The 24996-nt window shown below is 48.1% G+C and overlaps 1 protein-coding gene and 1 long non-coding RNA gene across 3 annotated transcripts; both read right to left on the reverse strand.

Moving 5' to 3' along the window:
* Nucleotides 1-4221: 4221 nt before the first annotated feature.
* ZSCAN21 (zinc finger and SCAN domain containing 21) lies at nt 4222-20485 on the reverse strand. 2 transcript variants are annotated; one of them, XM_050784055.1, is made up of 4 exons: nt 20431-20485; nt 12567-13061; nt 12083-12275; nt 4222-5461 (listed from the first exon to the last, which is right to left on the reverse strand). In XM_050784055.1, the coding sequence occupies exons 2-4, from the start codon at nt 12963-12965 to the stop codon at nt 4632-4634; spliced, it is 1422 nt and encodes a 473-aa protein (XP_050640012.1). In that variant the 5' UTR covers nt 12966-13061; nt 20431-20485; the 3' UTR covers nt 4222-4631. The 2 variants fall into 2 exon arrangements, with proteins under 2 accessions (XP_050640012.1, XP_050640013.1); XM_050784056.1 differs by lacking the exon at nt 20431-20485 and adding an exon at nt 16275-16472.
* Nucleotides 20486-20950: 465 nt separating this feature from the next.
* LOC126950555 (uncharacterized) lies at nt 20951-24827 on the reverse strand. The gene is made up of 2 exons (XR_007724219.1): nt 24345-24827; nt 20951-22786 (listed from the first exon to the last, which is right to left on the reverse strand). It is a non-coding gene; the product is annotated as an uncharacterized LOC126950555 (long non-coding RNA).
* Between the last annotated feature and the right edge of the window lie 169 nt (nt 24828-24996).

Raw genomic sequence — 24996 nt, forward strand, 5'->3', positions numbered from 1 at the left:
GCTGCAGTGAGCCCCTGTGATTGCACCACCACATGATGACAGAGCAAGACGGTCTCAAAAATAAAATAAAATTACTTTATAGATTATCTTTTTTTTTTTTTTTTTTTTTTTTTTGAGACAAGAGTCTTGCTCTTGCCCAGGCTGGAGTGCAGTTGAGCAATCTTGGCTTACTGCAACCTCAGCCTCCCTAGTAGCTGAGATTATAGGCGCCCACCACCACGCCCAGCTAATTTTTGTATTTTTAGTAGATACAGGGTTTCACCATGTTGGCCAGGCTGGTCTCAAACTCCTGACCTCATGATCTGCCTGCCTCAGCCTCCCAAAGTGCTGGGATTACAGGCATGTGCCACTACGCCCAGCCTATGCAAATAAGTTTTAAATCTGCCTGTGTTCTCAAGGCTGTAATCCCAGCACTTTGGGAGACCAAGGTGGGTGGATCATGAGGTCAGGAGTTCGAGACCAGCCTGGCCAACATGGTGAAACCGTCTCTACTAAAAATACAAAAATTAGCCAGGCTTGGTGGCATGTGCCTGTAATCCCAGCTACTCGGGATGCTGAGGCAGGAGAATCACTTGAACCCAGGAGGTGGAGGCTGCAGGGAGCTGAGATCAGGCCACTGCACTCCAGCCTGGGCAACAGAGCGAGACTCTGTCTCAAAGAAGAAGAAAAAATCTGCCCATGTTGTCCTGATGGCTCTCCCAAGCCTCAGTCGTGGGTCTCCAGTGGACTGCAGAGCAGTTACTACTGGACTTTCTACAGTTTCATAGTATGTTTCAAACCAGATCTCACTTTCCCATTTATTGCCCTCTCTTAAAATTTCTGTAAACCTGTCAGGGTCAAAATTTTGTAAGTTTTCTTTGATTATACTCCTCATCCTTCTCCATCTAACCAGCATCAAGCCCTGGGCAGGTTCAGTAAAGCTGGAGTGGAAAGATACTGTTTTCAGAGGTTTTCAGAGTTGAGGTTATAGAGGAGATGGGATTTGCAAGTGATGGTAGCAGCAGCTGATACATGGCATATACTCTGTGTCAGCATTGCCTGGCTCTTTTCCAAGTGGTTTTCATGTATTAAATCATCAGCTGGGTGCAGTGGCTCACGCCTGTAGTGTCAACACTCTGGGAGGCTGAGGTAGGAGAACTGCTTGAATTCAGGAGTTCCAGACCACCCTGGCAACACAGTGAGACCCAGTCTCTACAAAAAAAAATTAGCTGGGCGTGGTGGCACACATCTGTAGTTTCAGCTACTCAAGAAGCTGAGATGGGAGGACTGCTTGAGCCCAGGAGTTCAGAACTAGGCTAGGCAATATAATGAGACTCCGTCTATGAAAAGAAAAAAAAAAACACAATCCAATACTTGGTGAGGAATGATGGCCTACAGTAAATGAAGTAGAGTTGCTGAAATGATGAGCAGAGAAAGGGTGTCAGCAGACTCAGTGTGTGTTAAAATGAATTTCTTACATGAGTCCTGAGAACCAAACACCTATGTTATCTCAGAGGGCCTAAATAGCTTCCCATTCACTCAGACAATAAAGGATGAACTGAGGGCAACACCGGGATTGTTCAGTGACAGCTGCCTCAGCAGGGTTAACAGTAGGAGATTCTGCCACAGAACAGAGTTCCCTGTTGTTAATAGGATGACTGGTCAGCAGAGGCCAGGCAGTGGCACTGAGCTCTCACAGGTAAAGTGGACGCAATTACCATGATGGGCAACAAGGCCAGAGTGGCAACTAGGGTGATTTTTTTTTGAGATGGAGTTTCGCTTTGTCACCCAGGCTGGAGTGCAATGGCGCAGTCTCGGCTCACTGCAACCTCTGCCTCCCGGGTTCAAGCAATTTTCCTGCCTCAGCCTCCTGAGTAGCTGGGACTACAGGCGCATGCCACCACACCCGGCTAATTTTTGTATTTTTTTTTTCTTTTTGAGACGGAGTCTTGCTCTGTCGTCCAGGCTGGAGTGTAGTGGCACAATCTCAGCTCACCGCAAGCTCCGCCTCCTGGGTTCATGCTATTCTCCTGCCTCAGCCTCCCAAGAAGATGGGACTACAGGCACCTGCCACCACGCCCGGCTGATTTTTTGTATTTTTAGTAGAGACAAGGTTTCACCATGTTGGCCAGGCTGGTCTTGAACTCCTGACTTCAGGTGATCCACCTGCCTCAGCCTCCCAAAGTGCTGGGATTACAGGTGTGAGCCACCACACCCGGCCTGTTATTATTTATTTTTTGAGACGGAGTCTTGCTCTGTCACCCAGGCTGGAGTGCAGCGGTGCGATCTCGGCTCACTGCAAGCTCCACCTCGCAGGTTCATGCCATTCTCCTGCCTCAGCCTCCTGAGTAGCTGAGACTACAGGCACCCACCACCACGCCTGGCTAATTTTTCTTTCTTTTTTTTTTTTTTGTATTTTTAGTAAAGACGGGGTTTCACTGAGCCAGGATGGTCTCGATCTCCTGACCTCGTCATCTGCCTGCCTTGGCCTCCCAAAGTGCTGGGATTAGAGGCGTAAGCCACCACACCCGGCCTTATTTTTGTTTAAATATGAATTTAAAAAAAACAATAGAGATGGGATCTCACTATGTTGCCCAGGCTGGTCTCCAACTCCCGGGCTCAAACAATCCTTCTGCATCAGCCTCCCAAAGTGCTGGGATTACAGGCAGGAGCCACTCCTGGCCCACTAGGGTGTCTTGACCCACAGGAATCTGTGGCATTGACTAATAACCCTTGGTGTTCTTAGCAAAAACTTTCAGCCAACAGGGTGAGGCTTTGATTTGTATAAGCAAAAAAATCCCAAGAGTGGATGAGAAGGCTGATACCAGCTGTTAACAATGGGAAATTGCAATCCTTCCGCTACTTTCCAGATCTGAGCCAGTTCTGAGATTCGGAATCCATCAACTCAAGGGGAGTTTGGATTTTTTTGAAGACCTTCCAACTGTACCACAAGTATATACAATAAATATTTCTCCAAAGGACCTGTGGCTGTTCACTAATGTATTAGGAAAACAGAATGCCCAGGCCTTTTGAGGCTTTTTGATATAGGATCTAAGATGACACAAATCTAAAACTTACCATTGCCCTCCAGACAGAGGTCAGCTGATAAATGGAGTCCTGGCCCAAATCCATCTCAGTGGGCCCAGTGGGGACAGACTTACCCTATGGCCATGTCCCTGAGAAAATAATTGGGATATGTTTAGCAGGGGGATAGATGCCCAGCACATTGGTTACTTAACCTGTAGCACAGGTAGGTCATAGGAAAAAGGGTCAAGTGGAAACTCCTGCACACCCTGCCCTTCCCCAGCCAATCAAAGTGGCAAGAAAGAAGTACCACACCCTGGCCAGGCGCGGTGGCTCACGCCTGTAATCCCAGCACTCAGAGGCTGAGGCAAGTGGATCAGCTGAGGTCGGGAGTTCGAGACCAGCCTGACCAACATGGAGAAACCCCGTCTCTACTAAAAATACAAAATTAGCTGGGCATGGTGGCACATGCCTGTAATCCCAGCTACTAGGAAGGCTGAGGCAGGAGAATCGCTTGAACCTGGGAGGCAGAGGTTGCGGTGAGCCAAGATCACGCCATTGCACTCCAGCCTGGACAAGAGCGAAACTCCATCTCAAAAAAAAAAAAAGAATACCACACCCTGAATGGAACTGAAGTGATTATTACTGCCTCAAAGATGCAAAAGACACTCCTTCTGTATGGCTTCTGTAAAAAACAGATGAGTTGTGGCCGTTAATGGTTGTCTGCCACAAACCCATCCACAACAGCTGTGCTGGGATGGTTCAACATGGCCCCTGGCTCTTGGTATGCAGTTATTATCTAGTGAAAGCATTCACTTTACTTTTTTTTTTGAGACGGAGTCTCGCTCTGTCACCCAGGCTGGAGTGCAGTGGCGCAATGTCGGCTCACTGCAACCTCTGCCTCCCGGGTTCGAGCGACTCTCCCACCTCAGCCTCCCAAGTAGCTTGGACTACAGGCACCTGCCATCATGCCCAGCTAATTGTATCTTTAGTAGAGACAGTGTTTTGCCATTTTGGCCAGGCTGGTCTCGAACTCCTGACCTCAGGTGATCCGACTGCCTCAGCCTTCCAAAGTGCTGGGATTACAGGCATGAGTCACTGTGCCTGACCCCAAATCCAAATTTTCTAAAAGCGAAACCAGTAGGAATAGTTTTCTCCATCTGTAAGTATTCAATAACCAACACATCATTTGTTATAACAGTCCTGAGGCATTACAAGATAAGTTTATTCTGAATCTCATTCAATTGTGTTCAATGTGGCTCAATTCTTTACAAATTAAAATTCTTGAATATATGTTAAAAATTAAAGTCTTAATGTTTCTTCCTTAACTAGACTGGATACACATCAGTTTAACTATGCAAAAGGTAATGCTGGCATGGTTTACTGGGACCCTAAGTGTGGGGAAGGGACTCTGGCTCCAGTGAACTGGCGAGCGTGGAACCTCCTGACACCTTCTGAGGACCTCCTGCCTGTCGTGTTGCTGTGGAGCTCTCACTCCTTAGGCATCCCGATGTTGAGTGACACAAACTCTATCACCGGAATCAATGCTGCTGCAACGACAAGACTTCTTCCTGGTGTTCAGATGCTGAAGTTTAAAACAACCACGACAACACGAGCGCACGTGGCAGTTACAGTGCTTCTCCCTCTCCAGTGTGGACTCGCTGATGTTTGGAAAGATTGGACTTGCTACAGAAGGTCTTTCCACAGTGATGACACCAGTAGGGCTTTTCCCCAGTGTGGATTCTGTGGTGTTTATTGAAGTTGGAGCTGTGGTTGAAGGCTTTCCCACACTCCTTACACTTATATGGCTTCTCTCCGGTGTGAAGTCTCTGGTGGGAGCTGAGGCCCGCGTGCTGACTGAAGCTCTTCCCACATTCGTTACACTGATAAGGCTTCTCCCCAGTGTGGATCCGATAGTGACGAATGAGGCTGCCTTTCCCACTGAAAGCCTTGCCACAATCTTTGCACTGATACGGCGCCTCCTCGGTGTGCATTCTCTGATGTTTAAGAAGGTCTGAGCTCTGCCCAAAGGCTTTTCCACACTTACAGTCGTAGGGCCGGTCCACCAAGTGTGTTCTGTAGTGGAGGGTGAGGTTTGAGCTGTGGCTGAAAGCTTTCCCACACTTGGTGCACACGTAAGGTTTCTCCCCAGTGTGTGTTCTCCGGTGTTTGGTGAGATTTGAGCTATTACTAAAGGCTTTGCCACACTCAGCACATATATAACGTCTCTCTCCTGGGGTAGGTTTAGTAGGAACCGATTCTCTACCTTTCTTGGAGCCTGACTCTTGAAGAGGGGGTTTTGCTCCTTTTTCATTTTCAAGTTTTACGCACTGCCTCTCTAACCTGGCCTCAGGTTTATTGGCGATAATCACAGAAATTATATCCCCTTTGAGCCCATCTGCTTCAGAACCTTTCTGCTCATCTGCTGATTCCTCATGCTGGGTACTCAATCTGCAATCTGAAACAATAAGCAGATTAAGGATACTTCAGTTGTTTCTTGTTCTGAGGAAGAAACTGTTTACCAGAGAAATAGAACCATCAGGTGAGACTGACAGATACTGAAGGGTGACTAAATAGAGCTCATGATAGCGCACAGATACAAGTAAATCAGCATCCAATCTAGTTTACAATGCTGCACTTCTTTATTTGAGACGGAGTCTCACTGTCAGCAGGCGGGAATGCAGGCGACCTTGGCTCACTGCAATCTCCAACTCCCTGATTCAAGCGATTCTCCTGCCTCAGCCTCCAGAGTAGCTGGAATTACAGGCACATGCCACCACACCCACTATTTTTTGTATTTTTTTTTTAGTATAGATGGGGTTTCGACATGTTGGCCAGGATGGTCTTGATCTCCTGACCTTATGATCCGCCCACCTCAGCCTCCCAAAGTGCTGGGATTACAGGCGTCAGCCACCAGGCCCGGCCTCCATACCACACTTTCACACAAGCCCCCACCCGAAGCATTAGGATGTGAAGAGAACATGGCTTTTTCTGCCAGAAAAACAACTTCACATACAGAAGGCAAAATGCAGGACATAGGAAAGTGGTAGCCGGGCACAGGAGCTTACGCCTGTAATCCCAGCACTTTGGGAGCTGAGGTGGGAGGATGGCTTGAATCTGGGAGTTCAAGACCAGCTGGGGCAACATAAGGAGACCCTATTTCCACAAAAAGTAAAAATAAAAAAATTAGGCAGGCATGGTGTGCCCCTGTGGTTCCAGCTACTTGGGATACTAAGGTGAGATCACTTAAGCCTGGAAAGTCAAGGTTGCAGTGGGTCAAGGCGGCAGTGAGCCATGATTGTGCCAGCCTGGGCAACAAAGTGAGACCCTATCTTTTAAAAAATATGTATTTATTTATTTCTGTTGCCCAGGCTGGAGTGCAGTGGTGTTATGTTGGCTCACCGCAGCCTCCGCGCCTGGGTTCAAGTGATTCTCCTGACTCAGCCTCCTGAATAGCTGGGACCAGAAGCACCTAGCACCAAAAATTAGCCCAGCTAATTTTTGTATTTTTAACAGAGATGGGGTTCACCATGTTGGCCAGGCTGGTGTCAAACTCCTGACATCAGGTGATCCACCTGCTGGATTACAGACGTGAGCCACCGCACCCAGCTTTTTTTTTTGTTTTTTTTTTGAGACGGAGTTTTGCTCCTGTTGTCTAGGTTGGAGTGCAATGGTGCAATCTTGGCTCACCACAACCTCCACCTCCCAGGTTCAAGCGACTCTCCTGCCTCAGCCTCCTGACTAGCTGGGAGTATAGGCATGTGCCACCACGCCTGGCTTATTTTGTATTTTTAGTAGAGACAGGGTTTCTCCATGTTCTAGACCATAGTCAGGCTGGTCTAGAACTCCTGACCTCAGGTGATCCACCCGCCTCGGCCTCCCAAAGTGTTGGAATTACAGGCATGAGCCACCACGCTCGGCCTTTTTTAATTAAAAAAAAAAAAAATTTTTTTTTTAATTAAAAAAAATTGATTGCTGCAGGGCCAGAGTTAAGGAAAATGACAAGGACAATTAAGGAAGAGGCTGAGTGGCAAACTCACAAAAACCCATGTTCCCACAGCAATTGAACATAAAAGCAATCAGGACATTCTGACCATTTACAATCATTCCAGCCCCAGATCCGTATCAATCGGAACGAAAGTGCGTGATCTCCAGGAGGGCTTAACCTCATCATTTCACTCACACTGGCTACGTCTTGTAATTTAGTTATAAAGTGGCACTCACTGTTTGAAACCAGATGGAACCAGTTTATCTTTTTAGAACACCTCACCAGGCAGTCACACCTCTTCAAAGTCCACCTGGTCATCCACATCAGGGAAAAGGGGAGTAAGAGAAATTCCCTCTGAAAAATGGGCCCCCTTTGAGAACTGTTAGTCCTCTGAGGGTACGGAAGCCTGTCAGCAAGCTACCTTCCTCCAAAGCCCTTTCCCCTTCCCTAGGAACTGCCCTGACAGCTTCTCTCTCTCTGCCCAGCTGTCTGTCTCCTTCCTTTGCTGACAGTGACTATCAGCTGCTTCCAGGCTCACTCTCTCCTCCCCATCTGCTGGGGGTCAGAGCTTCAGCAGCTAAAGTCCTTTTCACTCTCCATAATTAGCAATCGCTTGCCTACACGCAGACTTCTCTTCGAGTCACTGCACAGCCATGGACTACATGTGTGGGAAAGAAGTAACTTCATAAAACTTTATTTTTGTTTTGTTTTGAGACAGGGTCTGGCTCTGTTGCCCAGGTGGGAGTACAGTGGCATGATCTTAGCTCACTGCAACTTCCACCTCCCAGGCTCAAATGATCCTCCTGCCTCAGCCTCCCAAGTAGCTGGGACCCCAGGCACTAGTCACCACACCTGGCTAATTTTTGTATTTTTTGTACAGATGGGGTTTTACCATGTTGCTCAGGCTGGTATCGAACTCCTGGCCTCAAGTGATCCATCTGCCTTGGCCTCCCAAAGTGCAGGGATTACAGGTGTGAGCCACCATGCCCAGCCAAAAGTTAACATTTTAAAAAACAGCTGAATGAGGCAAAAATTAAAAAAGAATTTACCAGGACTATTTATGTCATTGTCTTCCAGGCTGCACTGTTACTGCTGGGTAGTTTGCAATTAGTCTAATCAGCATTCCTTTGAGGTGGTAATCTGTCTTTTATGTCTTGGTTACTTTTGAGACGGGGTCTCACTCTGTCGCCCAGGCTGAAGTGCAGTGGCGCAATCTTGGGTCACTGCCTCCACCACAACCTCTACCTCCTGGGTTCAGGTGATTTTCCTGCCTCAGCCTCCCAAGTAGCTGGGACTACAGGCGTGCGCCAACACGCTCAACTAATTTTTGTATTTTTAGTAGGGATGTTTTTTTTTCTTTTTCTTTTTGATGGGGTCTTACTCTGTCGCACCAGGCCAGAGTGCAGTGACGCGATCTTGACTTACTGCAACCTCCGCCTCCCAGGTTCAAGCAATTCCCCCCGCCTCAGCCTCCGGAGTAGCTGGGACTACAGGCGCGTGCCACCATGCCCAGCTGATATGGGGTTTCTCTATGTTGGCCAGGCTGGTCTCGAACTCCTGACCTCAGGTGATCCTCCTGCATCAGTCTCCGAAAGTGTTGGGATTACAGGTGTGAGCCACCATGTCCAGCCAGTCTGGGTTATTGTTTTTTTTTTTTTTTTGAGATGGAGCCTCGCTCTGTCACCAGGCTGGAGTGCAATGGCGCGATCTCGGCTCACTGCAACCTCCGCCTCCTGGCTTCAAGTGATTCTCCTGCCTCAGCCTCCCGAGTAGCTGGGACTACTGGTGCATGCCACCATGACCAGCTAATTTTTGTATTTTTAGTAGAGACGGGGTTTCACCATGTTGGCCAGGATCATCTTGATCTCCTGACTTCGTGATCCGCCCACCTCGGCCTCCCAAAGTGTTGGGATTACAGGCGTGAGCCACTGCGCCCAGCCTACTTTTAAGACATTCTATAAATTTAGACATTCTGCAGTTTTACTCATTATCTATATTTTATTTATCTTACTTGGGATTGTTTCCTGAATCTTAGGATTTATATATTTCATCACTCTGGACAACTTAGCATTTTCTCTTGGTCACTAGTCTCTCTTCCTGACTCTTTTTTTTTTTTTTTTTGGAGACAGGGTCTAGCTCTGTTGCCCAGGCTGGAATGCAGTGGCATGATCTCCGCTCACTGCAACCTCTGCCTCCCAGGTTTAAGTGATTCTCATGTCTCAGCCTCCTGAATAGCTGGGATTCCAGGCAAGTGCCACCATGCCCAGTCAATTTTTTTATTTTTAGTAGAGGCAGGGTTTCACTATGTTGGCCAGTCTGGTCTTGAACTCCTGGCCCCAAGAGATCTGCCAGCCTAGCCTTCCAAAGTGCTGGGATGACTGGTGTGAGCCACCATGTCTGTCCTCTCCAACTCTGTCCTCCTCCTCTGGAACAGCTATTAAACATACGCTGGACATCCTCATCTGATCCCATACTGATGTCCAATGCCTGCCACCTTCATCTTTCTAAGCAGTATTTCAGATGACTTCCTCACATCTACCTCTGTTTGCTAATCATGTCCTTGATTATTTAAAACAGCCACTGCATTCTTAATTTCAATGACTACAGTTTTCACTTTTAGAAATTCTATTTTGTTTTTATCAAAGGTGCCTGTTTGTGTTTTTATTAACAATTTCTTGGTTGGGCGCGGTAGCTCATGCCTGTAATCCCAGCACTTTGGGAGACCGAGAAGGGCGGATCATGAGGTCAGGAGTTCGAGACCAGTCTGGCCAATGTGAAACCCATCTCTACTAAAAATACAAAAATTCGCTGAGCATGGTGGCGGGCGCCTGTAATCCCAGCTACTCAGGAGGCTGAGGCAGGAGAATCACTTGAAACCAGAAGGTGGAGGTTCCAGTGGGCCAAGATGGCGCCACCGTATTCCAGCCTGGGCAACAAGAGCGAAACTCTGTTTAAAAAAAAAAAAAAAGACTGGGCGCGGTGGCTCAAGCCTGTAATCCCAGCACTTTGGGAGGCCGAGACAGGTGGATCACAAGGTTAGGAGATCGAGACCATACTGGCTAACATGGTGAAACCCCGTCTCTACTAAAAAATACAAAAAACTAGCCGGGCGAGGTGGCAGGCGCCTGTAGTCCCAGCTACTTGGGAGGCTGAGGCAGAAGAATGGCGTGAACCCGGGCGGCGGAGCTTGCAGTGAGCTGAGATCCGGCCACTGCACTCCAGCCTGGGCGACAGAGCGAGACTCCGTCTCAAAAAAAAAAAAAAAAAAAAAAGAGCTGGGCGCGTGGTGGTACGTGCCTGTAGTTCCAGCTACTTGGCAGGCTGAGGCAGAAGAATCTCTTGAACCTGGGAGGCAGAGGTTGCACTGAGCTGAGATTGCATCACTGCACTCCAGCCTGGAGACAGAGGCAGACTCCATCTCAAAAAAAAAAATAAAGACTTTATGCTTTCTAAAGCTTTCAGAGTCAACTTCCCTTTCCTTAGGAGGGCCCAGCAGCTTTGTCTTCTGTCCCATCTGGGTACTAAAACCCAAGCCTGTTCCTGGCTCTGATAATCCTTCCACTCCACCCCTCTTCTTTGTGTAATACTGCCAAGGGGCTACACCAAGAGATATGGAAAATAAAACTGACCAGATAGGTCTCTGGCTATTTTTATCTCTAATTACTGTGGCAACTCTGGGGAGACCCCAATTGCCTGGAGAGGTCTACTGTGTTCACCATAAACTGTGAAGAATTTAGTTAAGAGTTTAATTTTTTACTTTTCCTAGAAAATGTGATTTTTAACTCGGCTCAAAACTCTATTTCCACGAGGGAGTTTCACGTTTCAGACACAGCAAGCACGGAGGGAGATTTCTGAGGGCCATGGACTCTTGTCATGAAATCACACCACACACATAAATAGTGGCCTACACCACCAACACGTAAGCAAAGTCCTGGTTTGAAACTATTAGGATTTGGAATAACATGCCATATTTTTGCAAACATATAATTAAACATTAACTCTTGTTTGAAAAATTTAGTTCTAATCCTTCAGGTAAATGAAGGTACTTAAGAGTAGAAACCATAAAATAACAAAATAACATAGGGCCAGCCTGGGCAACATAGTGAGACCCTGTCTCTACAAAAAAAACATATAAAGTTAGCCAGACACGGTGGTCCCAGCTACTTGGGAGGCTGAGGCGGGAGGATCACTTGAGCCCCAGAGATTGAGGCTGCCGTCCAGCCTGGGTGACAGATGGAATCCCTGTCTCAGAAAAACACACAAAAACACCCCGACAGGGGATGACCATTTATGGCCTGAGATTATTCTATAAACCATAATATATGGAGATTTGAGCTCAGGAGTAGTCACCTAATGTATCTTTGACGTGTGAAAAACGCCCCATCTCTTTCCATAGCTTCAGAAAGGAGGCTGCCGATTATTTTCCATTTGCCCTTCCCAGATCCATTCTCTGCCCCCGCCTGTGCCCCAGTAAGCTGACCCTAAGGGCCGCACTGTCTTGTCTTTCCTGCCCTCTGGCTGCCAACTGGGTTTGCCATTGGGGAACAAAAGCAGGAGATTTAAGGGCAGGAGGAGGGTGCAGTTGGGGTATTTATTCCGTTTTCTCCTCACCCCACGGCAGGGCCTGCAGCCACAACTTCTATCGAGTGACCCTCTCCTCCAAGACTATAGGTCTTACCTGGTTCTGGTAACAAGGCCCCGCCTCTGCCCGTCCCTTTAGGCTCACAGGGAGTAACAGCTTTTCACTGTTGTCGGGTGCAACACTATTCCTTACTGGTTCATTCGAACTGTCTACACCTCTGTTAACAGTTTCTTTATTAAACTCACTTCAATCGACCCTTTAAAAAAAATTATTTGTAATACCGAAACTTCAAAGAGAAACTGATCCTTTAAGAGTGACCCATCCCCATGCTAGGGCCCAGGTGAAGACAGGCTTACTTGGGGGAGGAAAGGGGACTATGTCCACCCAGTCAGCCCAACCAATCAAGTCAATCTATGAAATCACCTCACAACAAAGAATTACAAATTATTCTGCTTCTCCAACCACAGAGGCCCGGGGCACTGAACAGGAGTCTAACGGCTGGTCCTCACCTCGGGTCTTTCTCGGATCTTGAGTGAACTCCTGCTCCTCACCAGTCTCTTGGATGTACAGGGGCCCCCAAGACTCGTATTTGTGACTGGTCTCCAAGGGCTGTGGCTGCACGCTGCTCGGGGATTCCTTTGCGGTTCCCGAGGAGGATATCTTCTCCCATACCGGCTTCTGTTCATTTGGAGGAGTTGAGACCTAAAGACAATTAGGAATGGCTGGGTTTGTGCATGGCTCACTTTAAGAACAAGAATGAAAATCCCAGGAGAGCTATACAGAACCTCTAGGAAAGAGAAAAGGAAAACACCCATCCTGTTCCATTCCCAAGGCTAAAAGTTAGTTTTGGATGACAGAGAAATATAGGAGGAAACAAGGTCTAATTCAGTAGAAATTTCCATTCAGCGAAGCTTACTGTATGGACAAACCCTTGTTCCTGCCTAGAATGTTTGGCTCCCAATCTCCTAGAATAACAAAGGTCTTCCCGCCTACCTGGTGTCCTGGCTCATCCAGTTCCCGCTCCAGATCTTCGAGGAGAGTGACAGCCTCTTCAGCGCTCTCCGGGCAGTGTTCCTGCACCCACGCCTGGAGCTCCTGGGGCAGGATGGTCAGGAACTGCTCCAGCACCAGTAGCTCCAGAATCTGCTCCTTGGTGTGGATCTCGGGCCTCAGCCACTCACAGCAGAGCACCCGGAGCTGGCTCAGGGCCTCTCGGGGCCCGGGGGTGTCATGGTACCCAAACTGCCTGAACCGCTGGCGGAACATCTCCAGGCTAGGAAGGCACTTGCCTTTCTCTTCTTTCTCCTCGACTTTTACCATCAGAGGCCCCACCTGCTCCTGTGGAGGCCTAGGGCCCAGAACTGGGGCCATGCCTAGTACCTTGGTCATCATATAAACTCCAGAAACAGCCTCACTAAAGATGGGACTCTGTGGGGCAGGAATATTGGTTCCTTTGGGTTTCCAGTTCTTTAGGGTCACACGTTAAACCTAAGAAAATATAGTTACCATAAAATAATCAAACTGAAGTGTTTTTGGGTCTTTACAGCCATACCTTTAGCACAATAAATTGTGGAAATTATGTCCACCATAAAACTACCATATAAAAACAACTGCTCAAAATCTTTCTGGAATGAGCTGGGTACAGTGGCTCATGCCTATAATTCTAGCACTCTGGGAGGCCGAGGCGGGTGGATCACCTGAGGTCAGGTGTTTGAGACCAGCCTGGCCAACATGGTGAAACCCTGTCTCTACTAAAAATACAAAATTAGCCAGGCATGGTGGTGGACGCCTGTAATCCCAGCTACTTGGGAGGCTGAGACAGGAGAATTGCTTGAACCCTGGTGGCAGAGTTTGCAGTGAGCAGAGATCGTGCCACTGCATTCCAGCCTGGGCAACAGAGTGAGATTCCATCTCTAAAAAAAAAGTCTTTCTGCAATTGGTTCAGGATATCCTACTTTGATTTCAGTGGTCTCCACTCTCCTAAAAAGTGCAATGTGGCACAATTTTAAAATTAACTTTGCTCCAAAACTAGTTCAGAATTTCACCATTATAGATATTATAGTTTCTGGGATTTTATCAAGCTATCTACTGGCTAGATGCCATCTGTTTAAACCTAAGACATTCAGCTTGAGCAATGAAAATTCACTAGTCAAGGCCAGGCACGGTGGCTCACCCCTGTAATCCCAGCACTTCGGGAGGCCGAGGCAGGGGGATCATGAAGTCAAGAGATCGACACCATCCGGGCTAACATGGTGAAACCCCATCTCTACTAAAAATACAAAAAATTAGCCAGGCGTGGTGGTGGGCACCTGTGGTCCCAGCTACTCGGGAGGCTGAGGCAAGAGAATGTGTGAACCCTGGAAGCGGAGCTTGCAGTGAGCGGAGATTGCGCCACTGCACTCTAGCCTGGGCAACAAGAGTGAAACTCCGTCTCAAAAAAAAAAAGGAAAACTCACTAGTCAAATGACTGGGCCTGTCAGTATGACCTGGGTCATGCTCAAAGGGTGTAATTAACTAGTACATTAAAAATAACTGAGGTCGGGCACAGTGGCTCATGCCTGTAATCTCAGCACTCTTGGGAGTCCGAGGCGGGCCTGGACTCGAGACCACCCTGGCCAACATGGTGAAATCCTGTCTCCACTAAATACAAAAATTGGCCAGGCATGGTGGCACACACTTGTAATCCCAGCTATTTGGGAGGCTGAGGTATGAGAATTGCTTGAACATGAGAGGCAGAGGTTGCAATGAGCCGAGATCTTGCCACTGCACTCCAGCCTGGGTGACAGAGCAAGACTCTGTCTCAAAAAATAAAAACAAAACAAACCGAGTGCCAGGTGCAGTGGCTCACATCTGTAATCCCAGAACTTTGAGAGGCTGAGGTGGGTGGATCACTTGAGGTCAGGAGTTTGAGACCAGCCTGGCCAACATGGTGAAACCCCGTCTCCACAAAAAATACAAAGATTAGCCAGGTGTGGTGGCACAAACCTGTGGTCCCAGCTACTCAGGAGGCTGAGGTGGGAGGATCACTTAAGCTCAGGAGGTTGAGGCTGCAGTGACCTGCAGCTGTGATTGCACTATTGAACTCCAGCCTGGGTGACAGAGCAAGACCCTGTCTCAAAAAACAAAAACAAAATCAAAATCAAAGAACAAAAAAAAAAACAAACCACCCCAAAACAACCAATTATGCTAATTTCAAACACATGACAATCTCCATGGATCTGGCTTGACAGCACTTTAAAAATATTAAAAGTCGGCTGAGGCCAGGCGCGGTGGCTCACGCCTGTAATGCCAGCACTTTGGGAGGCCAAGGTGGGCGGATCACGAAGTCAGGAGATCGAGACCATCCTGGCGAACACGGCAAAACTCTGTCTCTACTGAAAATACAAAAAAATTAGCTGGGCGTGGTGGCGGGCGCCTGTAGTCCCAGCTTCTAGGGAGGCTGAGGCAGGAGAATGGCATTAACCCGGGTGGCAGCAGAGCTTGCAGTGAGCGGAGATCGCACCACTGCACTCCAGCCTGGGTGACAGAGCGAGACTCCGTCTCAAAAAAAAAAAAAAAGCCCAGCACGGTGGCTCACGCCTATAATCCCAGCACTTTAGGAGGCTGAGGCAGGCGGATCACGAGGTCAGGAGATCGAGACCATCCTGGCTAACACGGATGTGTTAACTTTAGTGCTAACATTCTGTAAACACGGTTCATATTTATGAAATTAAGGCTTTGATTAGTCTTTAAAAAATTAAAAAATTAAAATAAAAAAAACCATTGTTGGTGGAGTATTTAGCAGTGGAATTAAGACATCAGGAAGCAACCCAAAGCATGAAAAGGGAAACTGTAAGGCACGGAAAAAAATGCATCAGAATTATTTCCCAAAATGTGTTCAAAAGCACTATAACTAAGGCCGGGCGTGGTGACTCACGCCTGTAATCCCAGCACTTTGGGAGGCCGAGGCGGGTGGATCACCTGAAGTCAGGAGTTCAAGACCAACCTGACCAACATGGTGAAACCCCGTCTCTACTAAAAATACAAAAATTAGCTGGGCACAGTGGCGGGCGCCTGTGATCCCAGCTACTCGGGAGGCTGAGACATGAGAATAGTGTGAACCCCGGAGGCAGAGGTTGCAGTGAGCTGAGATGGCGCCACTGCACTCCAGCCTGGGCAACAGAGCGAGACTCCGTCTCAAAAACAAAACAAAACAAAACAAAACAAAAAACAACAACAAAAGTATTATAACCAATAACTTGAATAAAGGATTCTTTGGTCAAATAAGTCTGTATGTAGCCAGCATATACCACTGGAGTGCCCAAATTTAGAAATACTTAAAAATTGAGCCAGGGGAGGTGCAACGCCATCTCACCTCCTAAAACAAAGGCTGGAGCACCAAAGGCTAAAATAAACAAGAAATAATGAGGTAGCTGCACTGGAGAGCATTCTTTAGAATATTTAAAAGGAGTGGCCAGGTGTGGTGGCTAACGGCCTTAATCCCAGCACTTCCGGAGACCAAGGCAAGCAGATCACTTGAGGCCAGGAGTTGAGACTAGCCTGGCCAACGTGGTAAACTGGGGCCATGCATAGTACCTTGGTCATCATGTAAACTCCAGAAACAGCCTTACTAAAGATGGGACTCTGTGGGGTAGGAATATTGGTTCCTTTCGGTTTCTGGTTCTTTAGGGCCACATGTTAAACCTAAGAAAATATAGTTACCGGGCCGGGCGCGGTGGCTCATGCCTGTAATCCCAGCACTTTGGGAGGCTGAGGCAGGCGGATCACCTGAGGTCGGGAGTTCAAGACCAGCCTGACCAACATGGAGAAACCCCGTCTCTCCTAAAAATACAAAATTAGCCAGGCATGGTGGTTCATGCCTGTAATCTCAGCTAATTGGCAGGCTGACGCAGGAGATTCACTTGAACCTGGGAGGCGGAGGTTGCTGTGAGCCGAGATCGCATCATTGCATTCCAGCCTGGGCAACAAGAGTGAAACTCCGTCTCAAAAAAAGAAAAAAAGAAGAAAATACAGTTACCATAAAATTACAAGTTACTGTCTCTACTAAAAATACAAAAATTAGTTGGGAGTGGTGGTGGGCACCTGTAATCCCAGCTACTTGGGAGGCTGAGGCAGGGAATCACTTGAACCTGGGAGGTGGAGGTTGTAGTGAGCCAAGATCATGTCACTACACTCCAATCTGGACAACGGAGGAGATCTCCTCAGTGGTAGATTAACTTTACATAACTGTTAGAAAATTTCATACTCTATCCAGAGGAGGGCACCCTAAGACCAGGAAAGAAACCTGTGTTTGGGCTGTTCAGCTTCTGTGATCTGGCCTGTGAAACATGGCAAGTCAGCAGGGAGTCATGCAGCACCTGCTGGCATCACACAGGGAGCGTCATGTGGTAACGTAGCATTCATGTGGGATACACTCTGAAAACTCGGTGAATCCAAATTCACAGATGCCACTGGATCACATGACTGCCTCTGCAAATTACAGAAAAAAAAGTTTCCTTGGACATTGCTGCTGGGCAGTTGGCTGGGTAAGCTCATTAGCTAAGCGATCTATTCTAGGCTCATCAATTTTGTGGTTTTATTTTTTTTTTGAGATGGAGTCTTGCTCCGTCACCCAGGGTGGAGTGCAGTGGCATGATCTCAGCTCACTGCAACCTCTGCCTCCCGAGTTCAAGCGATTCTCATGCCTCAGCCTGCTGAGTAACTGGGATTACAGGTGCGTGCCACCACGCCCGGCTAATTTTTGTATTTTTAGTAGAGATGGGGTTTCACCATGTTCACCAGGCTGGTCTTGAACTCCTGACCTCAAGTGATCTGCCCACCTCAGTCTCCCAAAGTGCTGGGATTACACGTGTGAGCTACCACACCCAGTGGCACATCAGTTTTGCGGTGCACACAACTCAAATGCACAACGCATAAAGACTACAAATGAGTAGAGGGCCAGGTGCCCTTCCTCCTTCCTGCACTCTCTCCTTGGTGATTTCACTAGTTGCATGGTTGTAATTACCAATTATATACTCACAACTGCCCAAACTGTACCTCCAACTTAGATATCCCTTCTGACCTCCAGACTCATACAACCAACTATCCACTTGCCATTACCACCTGGATGTCCAGTAAGACATCTCAAGCTTAACATGTCCAAAACCGAATTCCCATCTCTCCCTCAAAAGCTGCTCATCTCAGATAATGGCAACTCTCATTGTTCTTTTTACTCAGACCGAAAAACCTGGGGTCATCCCTTGACTCCTCTTTCACATTTTTTAAAAATTTAAAATATTTCTTTTTTAGAGACAGTGTCTTGGTCTGTTGCCTAGACTGGAGTGCAGTGGTGCAAACACAGCTCATGGACGCCTCGAACTCCTGGTCTCAAGCCATCTTCCTGCCTTGGTCTCCCAAAGTTCTGGGTTTACAGGTGTGAACCACTTCACTGGGTCTTTATTTTATTGTTTTTAAATTACAGAGGCAGGGTCTTGCTTTGTTGCCCAGGTTGGAGTGTAGTCGTGCCATGATAGCTCACTGCAGCCTTGAACACCTGGCCTCAAGCAATCCTCTTGCCTCAGCCTCCGAAGTAGCCAGGACTACAGGTGTGTGTCACCACATCTGGCTAATTAAAAATATTTATTTATTTATTTGTAGAAACGAAGTCTTGCTTTGTTGCCCAGGCTGAGGTATAACTTGAGCTCAAGAGTTCGGGGCTGCAGGGTTGTGACACTGTGCTCCAGCCTGGGTGACAAAGGAATACCTTGTCTCTTAAAAAATAAAGCATGAGGCTAGAAATCAGACGCTTCATTACTAACTCACATTGTCTACAATCACAGTGACTTTTTAAAAGCTATCTAGACTGTTTATCTCAAGAAGCCCATCAAGCAAAATTTCATGGTCTATCATAAACAGAAGGCCCTTGTTCTGTGTCCATTTTCCCTCCTCCTTTAGGCCAATCTCCCAAAGCTTATATGCCCTTATGAAAGGGCCCCAAGTCCATTCTGTAACAAGATGAGGTGTAAAAAAAAATCAAATTACCATAGATTCTAAAAGCAGAACAGCACTTACAACTTGTGCTAAAATGTTTCACACTCAGCCCGTACCTGAAAATCCCTAGGCGGCCGGGCACGGTGGCTCACGCCTGTAATCCCAGCACTTTGGGAGGCTGAGGCGGGTGGATCACGAGGTCAGGAGATCGAGACCATCCTGGCTAACATGGTGAAACCCCGTCTCTACTAAAAAATACAAAAAATTAGCCGGGCGTTGTGGCAAGGGCCTGTAGTCCCAGCTACTTGGGAGGCTGAGGGATGAGGGAGGAGAACTGCGTGAACCCGGGAGGCGGAGCTTGCAGTGAGCAGAGATGGCGCCACTGCACTCCAGCCTGGGAGACAGAGCGAGGCTCCATCTCAAAAAAAAAACAAAACCAAAAACAAAGAAAATCCCTAGGCAGGCAAATTAGATAATTCTTGAGCCACAGAATTCCACAAATTGTTACAAGTTCTTCTTCTTTTTTTTTTTGAGATGGAGTTTCACTCTTGTTGCCCAGGCTGGAGTGCAATGGCGCGATCTCGGCTCACCGCAACCTCTGCCTCCCAGGTTCAAGCGATTCTCCTGCCTCAGCCTCCCTAATAGCTGGGATTACAGGCATGTGCCACCACGCCCGGCTAATTTTGTATTTTTGGTAGACGGGGTTTCTCCATGTTGGTCAGGCTGGTCTTGAACTCCCGACCTCAGGTGATCCGCCTGCCTCAGCCTCCCAAAGTGCTGGGATTACAGGCATGAGTCACCGTGCCCGGCCGCACGAGTTCTTCTTTAACCTGAATCATATTCTGCATCATTTCAAAAATCCTAGGTTGGTCCAAAACCAATACTCACTTTCTCCATAGCAGCCTTCCAATACTTGAAAACAATTGTCTTGCCTCTTAACTCTTTTCCTTGCCACAGCTCAACTGTTCCTTACATTTCGTGGGTTTCCAAGTACCTCACCCACCAAATCAACTTTCCTTTTTTTTGGGGGGGGGGGGGGAACCAAGTGTCGCTCTGTCGCCCAGGCCGGAGTGCAGTGGCATGATCTCGGCTCACTGCAACCTCCGCCTACTGGGTTCAAGCGATTCTCCTGCCTTAGCCTCCCGAGTAGCTGGAATTACAGGTGCGCGCCACCACACACAGCCAATTTTTGTATTTTTAGTGGGGACGGGGTTTGGCCAGGCTGGTCTCGAACTCCTGACCTCAAGTGATCCGCCAGCCTCGGCCTCCCAAAGTGCTGGGATTACAGGCTTGAGCAACCGCGCCCAGCCCAAATCAACTTTGTCTTGATACTCTTTATTTATACATGGTTCTTTAAGAATGTTTTTCTAAATCTGAGCAGATCCCTATTCTGTGTGTGCGTTCTAGCCCGAACAAAGCCCGAGGGGACTATTTCTTTCCTTGGACTGGATTCTACCCAAGACTTCTAATGACGCTCGGCTTCCCACAGGTTTCCAACCCCTTGGGCGTATTCCCATCAATGAGCCTTGCGTTCCGACCTCCAGTTCACAGAAAGGGAAAAAAGGCAGCCACGGTCAGACTGATAGACTGCTTGGCTTAGGGAGCGCACAAAAAAACTATTCTGGAACGCGAAAGAACTTCCAGAACATCTGTTCTTCCAGCTTTCATTTGTTAAAGCCCCAAGTGGAAGAAAGGCTTTCCAGGGAGCCAGCGCCTCCACCAGCTGGGGCTGGGCGGGGACGGGGAGCTCCTCCCCACAGCTCTGCTAGGACCGGTCTAGGTGAGGTCCTCGGAAGCCACAGCTGCTAAATCCACTTCTCCCTCCCCAAACCACTCAGCCAACGTCCCTTTCTTGTCCGCCTAGCTAACCCGCGACCAGCAGGCTCACCGTGAATCAGAGCCGCTCCGGACACCGGGAAACCGCACCGCGCACCTCCGGACCGCGCAGCCGGAAGTGCGTCATAGCCCCTCCCCACGGGAAAGTCATGCGGGGCCGTAGCGGTCCCTCTAGAAATTCGGGAGGTCCTCTCTGTGTCTCTGGCCCTTGAGACATCAGGGAGGCGCTAAGTCGACCCCCAAAATGAAAAGCCACGGACTCTTTCTATTTTTACCAAAGACGGTCAGACCAGATGAAGGCTTCGGCGGTTCTCCCACCCAACCCCGACTCCCCGGGGCAGGGAGGGCATGGGCTGAGGCAGCCACCTCGGTCACCCTCGTGGACTTCAGAGCCCAAGGTCCCTGAGTACCCTTGGGACAAGCACAGAGTTCCTTGTCCATAAACCTGGACCGAGGTCACTGGGTACCCTTGGGCCCAGCACCTCGGTCCAGGTTTATGGACATGGAACTCCGTGCTTGGCCCGTGAAGTCAGAGATTGAGTAATACTTCATTGATGAAAATAGTTAAACTGTAAAATATTTGAAGACATTTATTTTGAGCCAAATATGAGTGACCAATGGCCCGAGGCACAGTCTCAAGAGGTCCTAAGAGCACGTGCCTATGATGGTCGGGCTACAGCTTGAGTTTATACAATTTAGGGAGACATAAGACACCGATCAATACATGTAAGATGAACATTGGTTCTGTGGGAAAGGCAGGACAATTCCAGGTGGGGATGTTCCAAGTCATAGGTGGACTCAATGATTTTCTAATTGGTAACTGGCTGAAAGTTATTGTCTAAAGACCTATAATCAATAGAAAGGAATGTCTGGGTTACCTAAGGCAGGGGTCCCCAATCCTTGGGGCACAGACAGGTACCAGTCCATGGCCTGTTAGGAACTGGGCCCTACTAAAGGAGATGAGCTGCAGGAGCGAAGCTTCACCTGTATCTACAGCCACTCCCCATTGCTCTAATTACCCCTGAGCTCCTCCTGCTGTCAGATCAGCCATAGCATTAGATTCTCACAGGAGCACAAACCCCTATTGCGGACAGTGCATGAGAGGAATCTAGGTTGTGCACTCTTTTTCTTTTTTCTTTTTTTTTTTGAGACAGAGTCTCACTCTGTCACCCAGGCTGGAGTGCAGTGGCTGGATCTTGGCTCACTGCAAGTTCTGCCTCCCAGGTTCACACCACTCTCCCCTCAGCCTCCGGAATAGCTGGGACTACAGGCGCCCGCCACTACACCCGGCTAATGTTTTTGGTATTTTTAGTAGAGACGGGGTTTCACCGTGTTAGCCAGGATGGTCTCTATCTCCTGACCTCGTGATCCGCCCGTCTTGGCCTCCCAAAGTGCTGGGATTACAGGCTTGAGCCACCGCGCCCGGCCTGGTTGTGCACGCTTTATGAGAACCTAATACCTGATGATCTGTCGCTGTCTCACGTAATTCCTCAATGGGACCCTCTAATTACAGGAAAACAAACTCAGGGCTCCCACTAATTCTACATGATGATGAGTTGTATAATTATTTCACTATATATTACAACGTAATAATAGAAATAAAGTGCACAATAAATGTAATGCACTTGAATCATCCTGAAACCGTGAAACCATCCGTGGAAAAATTGTCTTCCACAAAACTGGTTCCTGGTGTCAAAAAAGGTTGGGTACCACTGAACTAAGGGGTTGTGGAGACCAGGATTCTCATTATGCAGACGGAGCCTCCAGGCAGCAGGCTTCAAAGAGAACAGACTGCAAATATTTCTTAACAGACTTTTAAAAGTGCCAATTGCCCAGTTGATTCTCTCCTGGATCAGGAAAAAGGCTGGCTGGAAAGGGAAAGGGATTCTCTACCGAGTGTAGATTTTCCCCACAAGAGACAGCTTTGCAGGGCTATTTCAAGATATGGCAAAAAAACATATTTGGGGTGGAAATATTTTGGTTTCCTTCTTTATCTGCCATGTGATATTACGCCAGAGCCTGGTTGGAAAGTCAGCCAGGTTATATAAGGTTAAATAAAACCCATCTGATGAGGCTTTATGGTTTGAAGGGGGTGACTCTCCAGGATCCTTAGATAGGAATTTGGACAAAAGAAGAAAACGGTCAGAGTTTAGTCCTCAACTTTGTAGACCAGAGTCACGGTGACATCAATCAGAAGTAGCCTTGCCCTTCTGTGGGTCCTAAACTTCCGGAGCAGAAGACCTAGGGGCTGAACTCCTTCCGATGCTGCAGGACTTGATGAAGATGTCTTTGCCCGCCTTTTCCTCCCGCTGCTCCGGCTCAGCTGCAGGTTTCTGGACTGAAGATTCCGTATTTTCGACCTCAGCACGACTCCGTCTGGCCCCCAGTGAGCTGACTTTTGTCTGGTCCTGCAAAACTCACATGTGTTGAGTAACACCAACATGGCTGCCTGCACGTGGAATTCCCTGTCCAAACGAGTCATGAATTCATAGATACTCAACATAATTTTTCCCTGATGTTTTCCAGGATAATTTAAAAATTTTTTATGTTTAAAGACATGCAAAGTTAGAGAAAATGAGCCTCCATGTACATTCTTTTGTTTCTTTTTATTTTCTTTTCTTTTTTTTTTTTTTTTTTTTTTGAGGAGTCTTGCTCTGTCACCAGGCTGGAGTGCAGTGGCACAATCTCGGCTCACTGCAACCTCTGCCTCCCGGGTTTAAGCGATTCCCTTGCCTCAGCATCCCGAGTAGCTGGGACTACAGGTGCATGCCACCACGCCCGGCTAATTTTTGTTTTTTGTATTTTAGTAGACATGGGGTTTCACCATGTTGGCCAGGATGGTCTTGATCTCCTGACCTTATGATCTGCCTGCCTCGGCCTCCCAAAGTGCTGGGATTACAGGTGTGAGCCACCGCACCAGGCTGTTTCTTTTTTTTTTTTTTTTTTTTTTTGAGACGGAGTCTCGCTCTGTCGCCCAGGCTGGAGTGCAGTGGCCGGATCTCAGCTCACTGCAAGCTCCGCCTCCCGGGTTCACGCCATTCTCCTGCCTCAGCCTCCCCAGTAGCTAGGACTACAGGCGCCCACCACCTCGCCCGGCTAGTTTTTTGTATTTTTTAGTAGAGACAGGGTTTCACCGGGTTAGCCAGGATGGTCTCGATCTCCTGACCTTGTGATCCGCCCGTCTCGGCCTCCCAAAGTGCTGGGATTACAGGCTTGAGCCACCGCGCCCGGCCCAGGCTGTTTCTTTACTTTCTCTAACAAACTTGCTTTCTCTTAAAAAGAAGAAAAAAAAAAAGAGCCTTGGCAGGGCACAGTGGCTCACGCCTGTAATCCCAGCACCTTAGGAGGTTTAGGCAGGCAGATCACGAGGTCAAGAGATCAAGACCATCCTGAAAACCCCGTCTCTACTAAAAATACAAAAATTAGCCGGGCACGGTGGCGCACACCTGTAATCCCAGCTACTCGGGTGGCTGAGGTAGAAGAATTGCTTGAACCTGGGAGGCAGAGGTTGCAGTGAGCTGAGATTGCACCACTGCACTCCAGCCTGGCAACAGAGCGAGACTCTGTCTCACAAAAAAACAAAAACAGCCTCTATGTACCCATTGGCCAGCTTTAACAATTATCACATGGTTAGTCCTTTTAATTCATTCCCCTATGGTCTTGAACTCCTGACCTCAAGTGATCTGCCTGCCTCAGCTTCCCAAAGTGCTGGGAGCCACTGTGAGCCACTGTGCCTGGCCCTAAAATCTCCATTTTATAGACCAGGAAACAGGCTCAGAAAAGTTACTTTTCCAATATCACACAACTGATAGGTGGGAGCGTCAGAAGTGAAACTTGGCCTCCTTTCTCCAAAGCCTGTGCTCTACTGCCTGTCAGTTAGACGGGGAAGAAAGATGGGAAATGGAAACAGGATCACTAGGACAGAGGGAAGAGCCAGGAAACCTGCACACATTCCAAGAGCCACACCTGTGTTGATGCTTTGGCAGGGCTCCATCCAGCCTCTTGGTTAACGGGTCTTTGTCTAGTTATGAAACCATTAAGTGGTTATGTTGGGGCTTGAAGAAAGTCCATCTATTTCCAAACCCATTGCCCTTTCCAGGGCTGAGATGCTCCTCGAGCAAAGGGGCTGAGCTGCTGTAAAATATTAATGTCAAAAGAGACCTTAAGGACAATCTGGTTAAACTCGTTTTCAGATGAAGAAACCAGTGCCTGAAGAAGTCAGATCCAAGGTACACTAGTTAGCTAATTAGTATCAAAGCTGAGAGCACAAGCCAGATTCTCCAATCCTGTGTGCCTGCTATGTCTCAAGAGATTTTTTATTTTTATTTATTTATTTGAGGCAGGGCCTCACTCTGTTGCCCAGGCTGGAGTGCAGTGGTGTGATCATAGCTCACTGTAGCCTCCAACTCCTGGACTCAAGTGATCCTCCCACCTCAGCCTCCCAAGTAGGCACAGGCTACCATGCCTGGCTATTTTTTTTTTTTTTTTTTGAGATGGAGTCTTGCTCTGTTGCCCAGGATGGGATGCAGTGGCCGGATCTCAGCTCACTGCAAGCTCCGCCTCCCGGGTTTACGCCATTCTCCTGCCTCAGCCTCCCAAGTAGCTGGGATTAGATGCA

The sequence above is a fragment of the Macaca thibetana genome, chromosome 3, assembly GCF_024542745.1.
Source record: "Macaca thibetana thibetana isolate TM-01 chromosome 3, ASM2454274v1, whole genome shotgun sequence".
NCBI classification, from domain to species: Eukaryota; Metazoa; Chordata; class Mammalia; order Primates; family Cercopithecidae; genus Macaca; species Macaca thibetana.

Coding starts and splice junctions, on each gene's coding strand:
- ZSCAN21 (XM_050784055.1), bottom strand. CDS start 12,965: ATGATGACCAAGGTACTAGGCATGGCCCCAGTTCTGGGCCCTAGGCCT. Junction 12,276..12,566: donor TGGATGAGCCAGGACACCAG/GTAGGCGGGAAG, acceptor AATTGTCTTTAG/GTCTCAACTCCTCCAAATGA. Junction 5,462..12,082: donor AGATCCGAGAAAGACCCGAG/GTGAGGACCAGC, acceptor TTATTGTTTCAG/ATTGCAGATTGAGTACCCAG.